The following is a 15,305-nucleotide window of genomic DNA, read 5'->3' on the forward strand; positions in this document are numbered from 1 at the left end:
ATATTTTAATAATATTAATACAGTAATTACAATACTTCATCTGGAAAAATTGTACTTTTTCTTTTGTAGGTTAATAAGATGACTGTATGTGATGCTCAGATTATACTGATATATAGGACGGAGTCTTATTTCCATAGTATATAAACACCTAAAGTAGCTAAATTGACGTAGTTATTACCTATGTTCCTTTTAAGCTCTATGAAAGTCGTGAGCAACATTTTTTCACAACCGTAAAATTTATCTGTAAGTGAAACCAAATATATCATCTCAATCTAGAGACCTTTCTTTCATTTTTTCACGGTGTCCGTTTTTTTTTTTTTCACACATTTTTCCCAACATTCTTCAAGTTTGAAATACCCTAACGATAGAATTCCGTTCCAGCTGCCCGTAAACACTGACTCACTGCTTGTTGAATATCCTCCACTATCTTGTAGCGATGGCCTTTCATCTTTTCCTTTACAAAATCGAAAAGATGGTAGTCGGAGGGTGCCATGTCGAGGTTGTAGGGAGAATGTGTTTCCCACTAAAATCTTCTGATACCATAATGCCACCTACAGTATGCGAACGCGCATTATCCTGTTGAAGGATTATCTTTTTCCAGGACGTTTATCACGCGAGGCACAACAAAGCTTCAGAAGTGTCTGGATGTAGCGGCCAGAATTTATGGTTTGTCCAGACTCAAGAAAGTCAACCAGAATGCAACCCTGTCCCAGAAGACGCTCCCCATAACTTTCCCTACCGACTTCACTGTCTTTGCTTTCTTCTTTGGTGGCAAATTCAAGTGGTGTCATTACATACTCTATGGTTTCGTTTCAGGTTCATATTGATGGAGCCAACTTTCATGTCCAGTCACAATACTCGTCAAAAATTTATCACCTTCACGTCGAAATATCTGAAAAAGGGTTTGGGCAATGGTTAGTTTCTGACGTTTGCTGTCTTCGGTTAATTAAACGTGGGAACCAACGAGCACAAACCTTCCGATAACCTAAGCTGTGAATAATTTCTTCTACTGTACTATGTCCAACATAGCTTAGCAGCGATTTCATTCACAGTGATACGCCTATCTCCCCTGACCAGCTCATCAACACTTACCTCGTTACGTTCGGTGAAGGCAGTTCGAGGGCGTCCACTGAGAGACTCATCTTCGATACTCGTGTTTCCATCCTTAAAATGTTTCACCCACCTCCTAACACTGCTGGCACCCATGCACACATCTCCATAGGCACGCTGCAGTCTGTGGTGAATTTCAGAAGCAGATTGATCCTCTTTAACAAGGAATTCAATCACAACACGCCGTCGAAACGAAACATCGCTGCCCGTCATTTTGGAAATCCTGCCTTTGTTCTCGTGCTAGCAACAAACAGCGTCAACGTGTGAAAGGAAACAAAGAAAGATCTGTGTATTGAGATGATACACTTGGTTTCACTCACAATTAAAGATTACGGTTGTGAAAACATGTTGCTCACGACTTTCAGTATGCCCCTCATATATATATATATATATATATATATCCCTTTGGGGATCCCATGGTACAATTTGTACCATACGGGTGTTTCATGGTACATTGCGTTATAACTCTCCTATTTGAGCTTTTTCGTCCGGTTTTATTTTATTTTATTATTATTTTTTTTGTTTGTTTTTCAAGTCCAGAGGCATTGTAGAGCACGTTACGTATGGTTTCACACCTTCCTGCGTCGAGACATAGGAGGTGATGACGTCAAAAGTCTAAAATTTATATTTTCGTGTAATACCTTTTGGCGGGGGTTATGTAAAGTATTTTTGGCGAGCTTATTTTTGCACGTAGAAGATTGAAATTTTGCACAAACATGCAGTCCACCGAGTAGTATTTACCAGATTTTTTTCAGATTTCTGCGTTAAAACAGGGGGGATCCAGAGGGTCAAAAAGTTGAAAAAAGGGATATTTTTACCACAAAATCCCGTTTTTCCTCATTTTCCCGCCTTAGATACATGATGGAGACAAGTGAATGGTACCGTCTGAAAGGCAGTTCTATTCTGAAGAGAATGATGTGCGACACATAGCCCTAGGGTAATTAGGGAAGTGTCAGGGAATTTTTATCAAAATATACTTCTGTATAGGGGAATTTTGGACATTTTCGGTATTATTTTTGTGTTGGCTTATTTTTGCACCTAGAAGATTGAAATTGTGCACAAACATTCAGTCCACCGAGTAGTATTTTCCAGAATTTTTTTATCAGACTTCTGCGTTAAAACAGGGGGGTACAAAGGGGCTAAACGTTGAAAAAGGGAAATTTTTTACCAAAAAATCCCTTTCACGGGATTTTCCCACCTTAGATAATGATGGGGCAAGTGAATGGTACCGCCTGAAAGACAGTTCTCTTCTGAAGAGAATGATGGGCGAAACAAGTCCCTAGGGTCATTAGGGATGTCTCAGGGAATGTTTAAAAATTTCCCTCTGTATACGGGAATATGGGACATTGTCGGTATATTTTTTTTGACGGGCTTACTTTCGCACCTGGAAAATTGGAATTGTGCATAAACATTCAGCCCACCGAGTAGTATTTACCAGATTTTTTTTCAGATCTCTGCGTTAAAAAAAGGGGGTTCAGGGAGGCTAAAAGTTGAAAAAAGGATATTTAGACCCAAAAAATCCCGTTTTTCCTCATTTTCCCGCCTTAGATACATGATGGAGACACGTGAGTCATACCGTCTGAAAGGCAGTTTATTCTGAAGAGAATGATGGGCGAAACATGGCCCTAGGGTAATTTGGGATGTCTCAGGAAATTTTTTATTTGAGATCATGGTGTTTTAAGGTAATTTGGGGCATGGTGGGAATTCCTAATAAAATTTCCCCCGCCCTTGGTCTTCAAGATAGAAACTTGAAATTTGGCACACACATTCAGTATCCCAAGTACTATTTATCAGATTTTTTTTAGATGGCTACGTTCAGACAGGGCCGCTCCAGAGGGGCCCAAAGTGCGAGAAAAAATTTTCCCTCCGAAATTTTCCCTTTGACATCATTTTCCCCGCTCCTGATATATGGTATGAGCATGCAAGTGGTATCATTTGAAAGCCAGCTCCATTCTGAAGAGAATGAGGTATGAACCATGATCCTAGGATAAATAGTGACGATGCAGTAGCTGCTTGACTGAAAGTCTAAAAAATAGCCCAAAAACCCCGGATCTCTTAAGGGATATATATATATATATATATATATATATATATATATATATATATATATATATATATATATATATATATATATATATATATATATATGTGTGTGTGTGTGTGTGTGTGTGTGTGTGTGTGTGTGTGTGTGTGTGTGTAATGTAAGATTTCAGAACTTTAGTAACGTATCTATGGAATAGAAATACTTAAATACTGATATAGTAACGCATGTATATATAGTTGATCAATTAATTTCTAGTTGGTTTTAAACATGTGCATTCGCTTCTTAAATTTGAAGACTTTTGATGTTACAATGAAAACTCGACTACTTTGCATTCATTGCATCCTTGTTATTTGACAATAAGTTTCATGTAGTTTTGATCTCGGTTTCGTATGTCTGTAGCATTAACGTTTTAACCGGGCAATGGAATTTTTACTAATTGCACATTAGACTGTTACTATTCCTATTTCTTGTTGTTGAGGATAACTACACATGTTTACATTACATTTATTTCTTTGTAGAATATTTACCCTTTATGGTGAAGATAAAGAACAGATTTCAGATTACACATTAAAAACATTGTAGTTCCTCTGTTATCGACAATAGAGTTCACCGTACCTCAAATAGCAAACTATACATTTTTATGTTCCTTTGGCAATAATATCGAAACTATTCTATTCTTTTTAATGCAATTTTTTGGTAACTTAAACGGGATCATTAACTCGTTTCACGTTAAAATGATCACACATTCATGTTTCCCAAGGCAGTTTACTTACGTTTCTTTCTTACGGGTATTCCTAAAATACTTTCATAATGATTCCACATCATCTGAGTTGATTAATTTTATAAATTTGTTCATGTATATTTTCCTTTGGTTTTTAATTCAGTTTCATTTTATTTATTCGTTTTTTTTTTTTTTTGCCTTTGTATTTTGTCTTACAGCATGAAGGTAAGTTAAATTAACATCCGTTTTCAGTACAGATGCTGAACGATACCTAGCTTATGGGCTTTAGTAGGACCTCGAACTTTGCATTTTCACAAATCCGAGACTCTGTCTCTTCAAATGCGAAAGCAATAACCATTTAACCACAGAGCTTCATATTAGGTTCAATATTTACATGAGTAGATTAGCTCTCTAACTTAAGGCAAGTATTAAGAAAATCGTTCTGAAGTGGGAGTTTCGTCGTGGCAGACCAAAATATGGTATTTGTGAATACGGAAAATCGTTCCTGAATTTAGTGCAAATGAATCATTTAATATTCTCGCTATTACATAAGAAAGTAAAGCAAAAGCAAATAAACAATATAGGCCTACTACAAAGTTAGGTTCCTAATAAATATTGTGGTACAACTTTAAGCAAAGTAAGATATATATGTATCCTGTTTAAGATTGCGTTTTTATATGTTTGAGTAAAGGATTTCATCGGTTCCCTTTCATTTTGTCACATATTTATCCTTAATATTGCAGAAATCAAAGAATAATATTAACACACACACACACACACACACACACATATATATATATATATATATATATATATATATATATATATATATAATAGTTTATTAGGTATATATAAAATACTACTTAGCAAAACATTTGTTTTTTAGGCTTTCCACTGTCAAAGAGTAGGTATTCAAATAATTTTGACGTCATAGGCTTATATGGTTAAATCAGCAATACTGAAGACTATCTCGAAATTATTGGTTATTTTATCGAGTAGTGTTTTATAGTGCCTGGCAAATTACTCAATGAAGTTGGTAATTCCTTTGATTTCTTCTATATCTTTAAAATTGTCAAAATGTGGGGCAAAGCTAGTGATCACTTTTGACTTAGCTGTAATTGTTTTAAATCTAAAATTCCTTTTCGGATGATAAATTGTATGAGTAGTCCTAACATGTTAGACTGATGTAATGTACTAAAATATGATTTGCGGAGGTAATCAGAAACAAATTATACATTAGCATGGAAGCTTCTTAGTTGTAGCAAGTGACCTGCCAATAATAGCAGAATACCTATGATGATGATGATGACGATGATGATGATTAGTGAGTAATGGGAAACATTTTGTCAAAGATGAGAGACAAATCTCATCGGCCTGAATAAAAGGACATGCTTGAGAATAATTCCTTATGGTTTGAAGCAATCGACAAAACTAATTTTTATGGCGCTTCAAGTATGTTACTCATGGCCTACAGAAAAAGCTCAAAAACACTCTACCAATTAAGATAAAACTAATACTTAAGTCTTTCATTAAGACACTAGCAAAGTGACGATAATGAGATATAATAACCTAAAATTATTATTAAGTCTTAAACTTTGACAATATCAACTGAAAGATATTTAAAACTAGAGTTAAGTGTATTTGTTGTATCATTTAGTACATGAGATGCAATTTCTTTTCCAATACAGGTGCCCCGCAAGTGCTTCGCCATTCGGCATCGCGGGAAGTTGTGGTAGCAAGAGGGGAGAACGCCGTTCTAAGGCTCGTCGTATGCGCCGACCCAAAGCCCGTCCGAGCTGCTTGGGAGTGGGGGAGCCTCAAGGTGGAAGCAGGTGACGGCCTCGGGAAATATGAGGCAGACGAACTGCGACAGGTGGGTCAATCTCTCGTTTTCAATATAGGTAGGCATGCAGTCATTCAGTTACTACCAGAAAGAAAACTAGAGAAGAGAATCAATGTGATTACATACAAACAGTTCCAACCTTTCTCGCTTACTGGAAAAAAGTAATATTTATGGAAATTGATAACATACGTAATTGTGTATCCTTTCACGTTAAATAAATTATTATGCATTTTTCCTTTTTGTAGACGAAAGTTATGTAAAACTTCCTGTGGCATGGAAAATTTATTGACGTAATCAGCTTTCAATACGTAGAGTTATGTCTTACTTTTTATTTATTGCTGTTGGATAAGTTTACTTTAAATTGTTATTCAAAATATTTTTACTTGCCTATAAGATATACAATATTTATGCCTAAATTGAGAATATTTCACTTGATTGTTAAGATAAATAACCAGTGGCGTATTTAGGGGGCTTCCGGGCTTAAGCACCCCACCCTCCCGAAGTCTTACTTACTATAGTAAAGTATATTAAATATCTTGCAGAATTTTCACATTTTCAGGCAACCCCCCCCCCCAAAGTTAGCAAAGCCCCTCCCGAAACAAAATCGTAAATACGCACTGTAAATAACACTCAGTTTAGATGTTTATTTATTTTACTTGTATATCTGCTCCCGAAGCTGCAACCTAGACTCCCTGTTGAGGAACTTTAATAATATTTGCTGAAATGTTGAATACCCCTAAAATTAGGCTTATTTTACTTAATGAAATATACAAGTTCGGGAAGTCGCACATAATGTAAACTTAAAAGCAGTAGTTCCCCATTAAACAAAGTCTGCTTATTGTGAGAATTTACCTCGAGTGCAGTAGCTTGTAAAAGGAATGACGCTAGATGAGTTTACCAAATCATCACGTGTTCAACAATTTGCAGCATCAGCCTTTCCTATCAACTTCCTCGTTGTAGTTTGTGAATGTTTAACATGGGGTTCTTAAAATATTAAAGTACCGTAAACTCAGGGAACTTTCTTACTGTGATTACCTTTCCAAAGACTGGAATAATGTTAGCAGCATTGCCAAGCGAAAAGTTTGATATGTTTTAAAAGTTTGTGCGAGTTGCAGTAACTGTTTAAAAAGTCTGTACGTGTCTGAACGCATTACGTTTATATTTTTCTAGTTAAGTTTTTTTTCCAGTTAAATGATTAGTTAACTCACTTATTCGGACTCTTAATTGAGACGTTGTTTCCACAACACACATGCAATGTGTTGTCGCATGTGCATATTAGTTCAAGATAATGAATTTTACATAACTAGGATTTACTGAAATGGATTGGAATTTACTTAACTGAAATTTACTTAGAAAACTGCATGATTTTCATAAACCCAATACAATAGACGTGAGAAGAACTTGTCAGGTAAGCGTCGGATTTCTGAGTGCCTATATTTGTGATTGCAATTATTGTTGTAGTGTTATATTTTAAGCAGCGCATTAAAAGGAAGTCGTCACTTGCATTCATTTTATCTTGTTTTTCAGCTATCAAAAAAACTTTGAATAAATGCAGAAGTAGATAAGTAGTTAGCATTCTTGATTTAGTATCGGACAAAGTCGTGTTCGAATACGATGGCTGCTTACTGTCACTTAATATTTTTGTGACTTTTCGTTAGTTTCATCACGCTAATTCGGAATAGTATATTTTAAGGTTTTCAGGATTCCTGTACATATAACTTAGTTACAGCAATTTTTTGAAATAATACTTTTCGTTTGATTTCTCGTATTTAGTTATTCAGAAAGAGCTCTCCTTCCAGCTTCAATTCTAATTAATAATGATTCAAAACCACTTAAATCGTGCAATGTTCTCAATATATATTGTAATATTAAAAACTTATTTATATTTCGATCACAAAGAAAGCCAAGTAACTACGAATTAGTAAGGTAGGTTCGTAACTGCCGAAACAACCTAGCTATTTAAGGATTCTTATCAACTACCTCTCGGAGATTCTGATTATATTATAATTCTACTAACCCATACAAAATAGCAAATACACTTCTCTCGTGGTTTAAAATAAACCTTGTAGATTATCTAATGACATCTGACTTTGGGATGGTATTGTGTGCAAAAATAAATTTGATCAGAAGCAATAGGAATTTAATACCACTTCCCATTTCAGTGCATGATAAAATATAAATACATTTCTATTGCAATAACATTTGATAAACAATTACCTATATTTATACAATACTGCTCCCGAATGATTACACGAAGGTCCCGAACTTTCTTTCTCGGTGCAACGAAGGGGAGGGAGAGAGAAGCAATTTTTGGAATCGATTTAACGTTCTAAGAAAAAAAAATCTGTTAACATTAATAATTCGTATACAATTCTTCATTTTTCTGACGATAGTCTTGAATTGCCGAAAAACTGACGTTTTTCTTTGTAATTTGTATCATTTATTATGTGTAGAGAATCAAATTAATATTTCAAACCTTCTTCGGAGAATTTGTACATTTTCGTAGTAAAATGTAATAGCATTATAAGAAGGCAGCTTATACAACTACGCATCAATAATAATATCTATTGATTAATGTTGTGATAACGTATACACAGGATTATGGGATTTTGCCTTGCGAAGTACCTACAGTAGAATACCTAAATCAGTGACAGAATGGATCAGGAACTTCGATACCCATGACCCACAATATCCAGAGGCAGAATCATGATTAACCGTGACTCCGACATACTCGTGATCCGGACAGAGCCATCACCCAGTCTGACCCAGACAGGATCATGACCCGAAGTGACCAGATGACTCGGATAGACCCGTGATCCAAAGGTCCGGTAGGATCGGGAGACGAAACCCCAAGGCACTAGTAACCTCACGCACATGGGAAGTATGTTTGAGGCCAATAAAGCAATTCCAACAAACATAATTATCTCCTCTCTCACTGTCTTTTCACTAAATATAATTTTCTTTCTCCCTTGTTGTTTGCGTTCATGTGGTCAGACATTGCATGAAAGATAATTACACGGTTTATCACACTAGATGCGCGTCAGGATGCCAGAAAAGATAAGCTAAATTTTTCTCTTATGAGGAATAATCAAAATTTAATCGACCTGTAAAACTTGTCGTTTAGAATATAAAATATAATGCTGAGCCCAAAAAGTTTTCTTTTTTTTTTACTATGTTCAAGAATCACGTATGAGAAAGGGAATAAATATGAAATTATACACGGTGAGCATAAAGTCCTGCCCTGATTATAAAAAAAAAAATATTACGGAATAACCGTTGGACAGAATAATATAAATTCTGGTCCGTTACATAGATTAGCATTACAAGTTGTTTAAAGACCAATAGATTGCACTAGTGCTACCCAAGAGTGACGCAGTACGTTACTTGGCGCGCGCGGATTAGTTGGCGAAAGGGCATCGAAGCAGGAGAAAGCGCAATGCGTGCTGTGGTATCACGGAAGCAAATCTCCCATCAGTAACATAAGTAACGTAAGTAGTCTTAAAATAAACTTGTAATATTAACCTGTGTAACTGACCAGTATTTACACTATTATGTCAAACGGTTCTTCTGTAATATTTATTTGTAATCAGGGCAAGACTTTATGCTCACCCTGTATTTGTGAAAGCATGAAATATTCAAAACATGGTATCTTGGTTAAGATATGTCACACCGAGAATCAAATAATTGAATGTTTAATATTTTAAAAAAAGAATAAAATAAAATAGCTTAACCTTCAGTTTTCAAATTCCTGTATTTATAGTACCTTGTCTCCTTACCGTACATTTGAAAGATCTGCGCGTAGGTAGTTTAAATGTAGGTGTATAATTCTATAGATCAAATAGCTCTCACATATAGGGATGCGCGTATGGTAGCAATCGTAATTAGTTTAGATTATAATTAATTTTAGAAATAACTTTATCATTGTGAAACAGTCTAACGTAAACATTAGAAATACACGATAGAAAATAAACTATAGATTTTTGTTACTTACATCCGGGAAATATTCAATTCTAAAATTATTACCAAATATAAATAGAATAGACTTAATGAAATCTTACCACATTTACAACTGTTAAAATCTGATTGCTTCAAATCTTCACATTTTCAGTTCTGAAACATTAATGAGTGATAATATTTTAGAAATCACAATTAATCATATTCTTAACTTACACAATTTTTGGCTTGTATTACATAATAATTCCAACAATGCGCATAATCTTCGTAGCCGCAACCAATACGGAATTATATTAGTTTTGTATTTTTCCTGTATGACACTTTAGAGGAACTAAAAACAAAATTCACAAAATTTCGAATATTCTTCGAGTTATATATAGGTTGCAAGAATACTTAAGGTCTTAAATATGTTAACATATTTATTACTGTGAATTCGCTAGTTTTGTTTTGAGATATATAATCAAATGAATTGTTTATGTTCTAAAATAATAATAATAATAATAATAATAATAATAATAATAATAATAATAATAATAATAATAATAATTATTATTATTATTATTATTATTATTATTATTATTATTATTATTATTATTATTATTATTATTATTGGTCACGGGTGCACGTGCTTATTAGAGAAAGTCTTGGGCATTGATACCTTGGTTTCACAGTGAATATCTCAGTATACAGGTGCGGTAACAGTGGGCAACGGCGAAAACCAGTAGACTATCGACAAAACTGTACATTTTTAACCGGTGAAAGAGAACGAGGAACCTTCATTACTTTTTTCTCAAGAACACGCAGTGTGGAAATGGCGATTTCTGAAACAGAATTACCTTAAATGGATAGGGCATATACTTAGAATCCCAAATTGCAAAAGCAGTCAGCTTCACTGATTTTGGTGGGAGCAAAAAGTTACTTAGGGTTATGGACAAGCAATACAAATTGGAGGATGAGACGTAAGGAGTCTAAAGATAGCAAATAAACTAGAAAATCTTGATATAGAAATAAAATAACTGAATGTGAATATAATGAAGATCAACAAGGTGCAATGGAAAAAAAGCAAGATGAAGTCTGGTTAGGTGAATATAGATTTATTAACTCGGGTACGGAGTTGTATGTCCCTGGAGTTGGATTTACAATAAATAAGAAGATAGAACTGTGTGTAAGAAGTTATAGTATAGTAAACGACAAACTCAAAGCAATAAAACTAGCTACTGAAACAAGGAACACAACTATCTTTCAGGTATGTATGCCAACGACAGTGCACGATAATGAAGAATTGGAGAAAGTAGATGAAGCCATCAAAAACGTTATGAAAGAAGTAACAGAAGAAAAAATCTTATTCTGCTAGGAGTTTGGAATGCGTTTGTAGAAGGTGCAGTGGAGGAAACAGTGGGGAAAATACGGACTAAAAGAGCCCAACTAAATAGGAAAATACCGATTAAATTTTGTGCAAAGAACAAGCTAGTAATAGCAAATTCTTTGTTCAAGAAACATAAGTGCGGAATTTGTACGTGAAAATGCCAGAAAATCTAAAGAGATAACAGAAAGATTATACATACTCGTTAAGGACAGGTTTACTAACCAAATTTTTAAGAACTACAGAAGTTACCCTGGGACAGATGTAACATTGACCACAACTTAGTCAAAGACTAAGTTGAAATTTAAAATATTAGTAAAAAAGGAAAAACATTTGACATAATAAGTTGAAGAACAAAGGACAGAAATAGAATTGCACAAGAACCAACGAAGGAAGAAATTAACAAGGAATGATCATTCATAAATTCTGATCTGGTTATTACTGTGAAGGAAGGATTGGGTCACGAAGAAAAATAACAAAAATAGATTATCAAGGAAATTCTTAATTTAATGGTTGAGAGGGAAAGTAAAGGCTATCAACAACAATAAGATTCAGACGTAGTATACAGGAATAAGAAATCAGATTACTCGAAAATGCAGATTTGTCAAGAAGGAGTGGTAAGACAACAATACGCGGAAATAGAAAAGATATGACTACAGAGAGAGTAGATGTGCCTTATAAAATTAAGGGGAACTTCAAATCATGGAGACGAAAGACAATACTAAAAGATGGAGAAGGACCAGTGATTGAAGCTGGAGATTAATAAAAACATGGAAGAAATATTTATAAAAATACAATGGAAGCGACAAGGAATTAGAAAAATTAAAAACACGGAAGAAATAGAAGCGAGAAGAGACTTTATACACATGCCCATGTACAACAAAGCATTACAAAACCTAAAACGTAAAAGTATTTGATATTGTAAGATAGAAGAAAATATTAAATATTCTGAATGAAGCAAGAATAAACTATAAGACTCGGAGACCAATACCGATAGATCATTCGTACAAAGAAAACACCAATTAAGGTAGAAGGAAAGGTTTTTTTTTTATTTGATTTGATTTCAGTTTAATGTCCCGTTCAGCAGCGAGGTTATATGAGACGTGGACCTACAGCTTAATGTGGGATGCGAACCACGAGTCCCCACTAGAATCGAATCTGGGTCTTCCACGCCAAAGGCATGTACGCTAATCACTTAGCCACGAGGAAGCTTAAGGAGAGAGAGGGGAAGCACTAATTCAGATCGGGGTTAGACAAGAACATTATCTCCAATTTTGTTTGATCTTTACGAGGAAGTAATAAAAGAAATCAAGGACAGTCACAGAATATAAATAAGTGTTCATGGACAGGAAACACACAGGCTTAGATTTGCGGACGATGCGTAATGTTGGCAGACACTGAAAAACATTAGATACAGGTCTAAATGGATGCAACAAGTGGTTAGCAGAAATTCAACATGAAGATCAATAAGAGTAATACAAAAGTTATGAGCTCTGTTGTAAAACAAAAACAAGGTAGATGAAGATCTACATAGGAGATCACTTGGCAGAAGTAGTACAGGAATTCTCTTGCTTAGGGAGAAAAATAGTATGGGGAATGTTGATCTTTCTTTTCCAGCTTCCTCGAAAGTTTGAACTGTCATTTACAGTTGTTGAACTGATGCCACACTCTGCATAAAATGCTGATCTTTCTCCTTTGGCAGTACCTATTTCGATCCATGGCGCACTTCTTGAAATGTTGGTGCTTCACCAACCAGCAGGAGGTCAAAACAGGAGTGACTAACTTCTTTGTGTCTAAGAACAAGCCGTGATACCGATGTAAAATTAAATAACTGGCAGGACGATGCCTGCAGACAGTTCAACATGAGTAGCTATACTTTGAATGCTAACCTGCTTTTTATTGTACTGTAACAAATATGGTACTGTAATAAATAGATGTATGGTAGTATCAGAATATATCAAGACCTATATCTCGCCCTTGTAATTGGTGATGATTGATTTATTAAGACAACAATTAGTAATCAGAAATATACCGTTCATTTAAATGTGAATAATAACGACAGTAAGTAGACCTGGAAATAGCAGCAGCTGATGAACCAAAAAATTGTACTGTACCTACAACAAATATTACATTGAAGTATTGGGATAGGTATCTATTTCCATTTCTTAGTTTCCGTATATTTAGGTACGTAACAAATACGTAATACTATGCATAGATTATATACTATTCAAATTGGCCATATTTTTATTGTATATTTTACAGCCCTATATATTATAATTGCCTCACTTTCCTTTTATCAGTTTTATATATATATATATATATATATATATATATATATATATATATATATATATATATATATATAATAGATAGATAGATAGATAGATAGATGCAAGGGCTCGGAAAAAAACGGCTCTTTTTGGAAAAAAACTCGGTTTCTTCTGCTTCGCTTTTTTGCTTGGGAAATTTTGGGCTTTTTTCAAAATTTTGCTTTAAATTGATAAAGCAGACTTTGTTTTCCTTCTCTACAGCACAAAAACTCATTTAATTAGTGGTTGATGTAGGTAATAATATAAAACCTAAAATAAATCGTGAATTTCGAAAATATATTTTTAAAATTCTTAACATATTTACATTATGAATTCCTAAGTATTAACCAATAGATGTAATAATTTTTTAACCTCTTATATACAAAAGTAAGTACTTTTATTTTTAAAAAATCATACATAAATAACTAGCAAAATTGTATGTAGTATTTTTACTTCAAAATATCACACACCCTCTTTTTGAAACAAAATAAAATAAAACATGAGAGAAATACATTTATATGATAATCTTAAAGGCTGCACATCAAGAGCTTGGTTTCGGGTGGTTCTGCACATTCTTAAAACTTTTAAGTTTTAACTTTCATTTATATTGTATGGATATTTCGAACAAATTTTTCATTCATTGATCACATACGTAATAATCTGTTATCACATACGTAATAATAATAATCTGTGCTTTGAATCTGCAAAATCGGTAAAATTTCGAATTCTATAATGCACTGACTGTTCCTTAAGCTTGTTTAGAATCGGGCAAGTACCGAATTTTCTGTTCATGGATCATATGCGTAATAGACCGTTCATCTGATCGTGTGGTTTCCTAGACTTATAACCACCATCACGATTTACTTAGTCCTCAAGAAGGTTTCTGAATTATTAAAGACAGGAATTCAACATTTTTGTTTTAAAAAATGGAATAGTGGAAAGAATCAATCACTGTTTCAATTCACAAGAAAGGCGACAAAACTTATTGTAATAATTAGCGAGGCATTTCTCTTAACATTATATTAACAAGATTGATTCCATACGCAGATGAAATTATTGGAGATTATCAGTGTGGATTTTGGGAAATCGATCAACTATCGACGATATATTTACTATTCGATAAATACTCGAAAAGGAATGGGAATATATTACCCAGTACATCAGTTGTTTATTGATTTTAAAAAGGTTTATGATTCGGATAGGAGGGAAGTATTATACAATTCTTACAGAATTCGGAATACCGAAAAAGCTAGTTAGATTAATTAAAATGTGTTTAAATGAATCCCAGAGTAACGTCCGAGTAGCCAAATTTTTGTCCATGACCTTCAACGTCCAGAATGGTCTGAAACAAGGAGATGCGTTATCGCCATTATTATTCAGCATTGTTCCGGAGTACGCTATAAGGAAAATTAAAGATAGCAACCTGGCCCTAGAGCTGAATGGTATTCACCAGACTGTGGCGTATGCTGATTATGTAAATTTAATAAGGGATGATAGGAGAACAATAGAAAGAAATGCATATGCCTTACTAAACGCTTGCAGCGACATTGGTTTAGAAGTAAATGTAGGGAAAACTAAATACAAGAAAGTTCACCGGGATCGTATTACGGCAAATTGTGGATGCGTTAAAATATCAAATAATACTTTCGACAAAGTATAGTGTCAACTGAAATCAGGAAATTCGTGCTATTATTCAGTTCAAAATATTTTGTCGTCGCGAATTCTGTCGAGGATTTTAAAGCTTAAAATATACAAAACGATAATCATGCCTGTTGTTCTGTATGGTTGTGAAACATGGTCGTTTGCGATGAGGGAAGAACATAGACTGATAATATTTGAAAATAAAATCCTGAGACGAATATTCGGACACAAGAGGAACAAGAATGAGGGGAACTTCATAACGAAGAACTCAAAAATGTATACGGTTTACTAAACATCGTTACGATCATCAAGTCTAGGAG

General features: G+C 34.2%; 1 protein-coding gene across 1 annotated transcript in view; it reads left to right on the forward strand.

Moving 5' to 3' along the window:
• LOC145661145 (irregular chiasm C-roughest protein) overlaps positions 1-15,305 on the forward strand; it is a 944,967-nt gene that overhangs the window by 760,372 nt on the left and 169,290 nt on the right. The window contains exon 8 of the mRNA XM_081726593.1: positions 5,564-5,748. Within this exon, the coding sequence (XP_081582719.1) occupies positions 5,564-5,748 (185 nt within the window). The remainder of the gene's footprint in view (positions 1-5,563; positions 5,749-15,305) is intronic.

This window comes from Thermobia domestica, chromosome 9 (assembly GCF_964235325.1).
Source record: "Thermobia domestica chromosome 9, izTheDome1.hap1.1, whole genome shotgun sequence".
In the NCBI taxonomy this organism is placed as follows: domain Eukaryota; kingdom Metazoa; phylum Arthropoda; class Insecta; order Zygentoma; family Lepismatidae; genus Thermobia; species Thermobia domestica.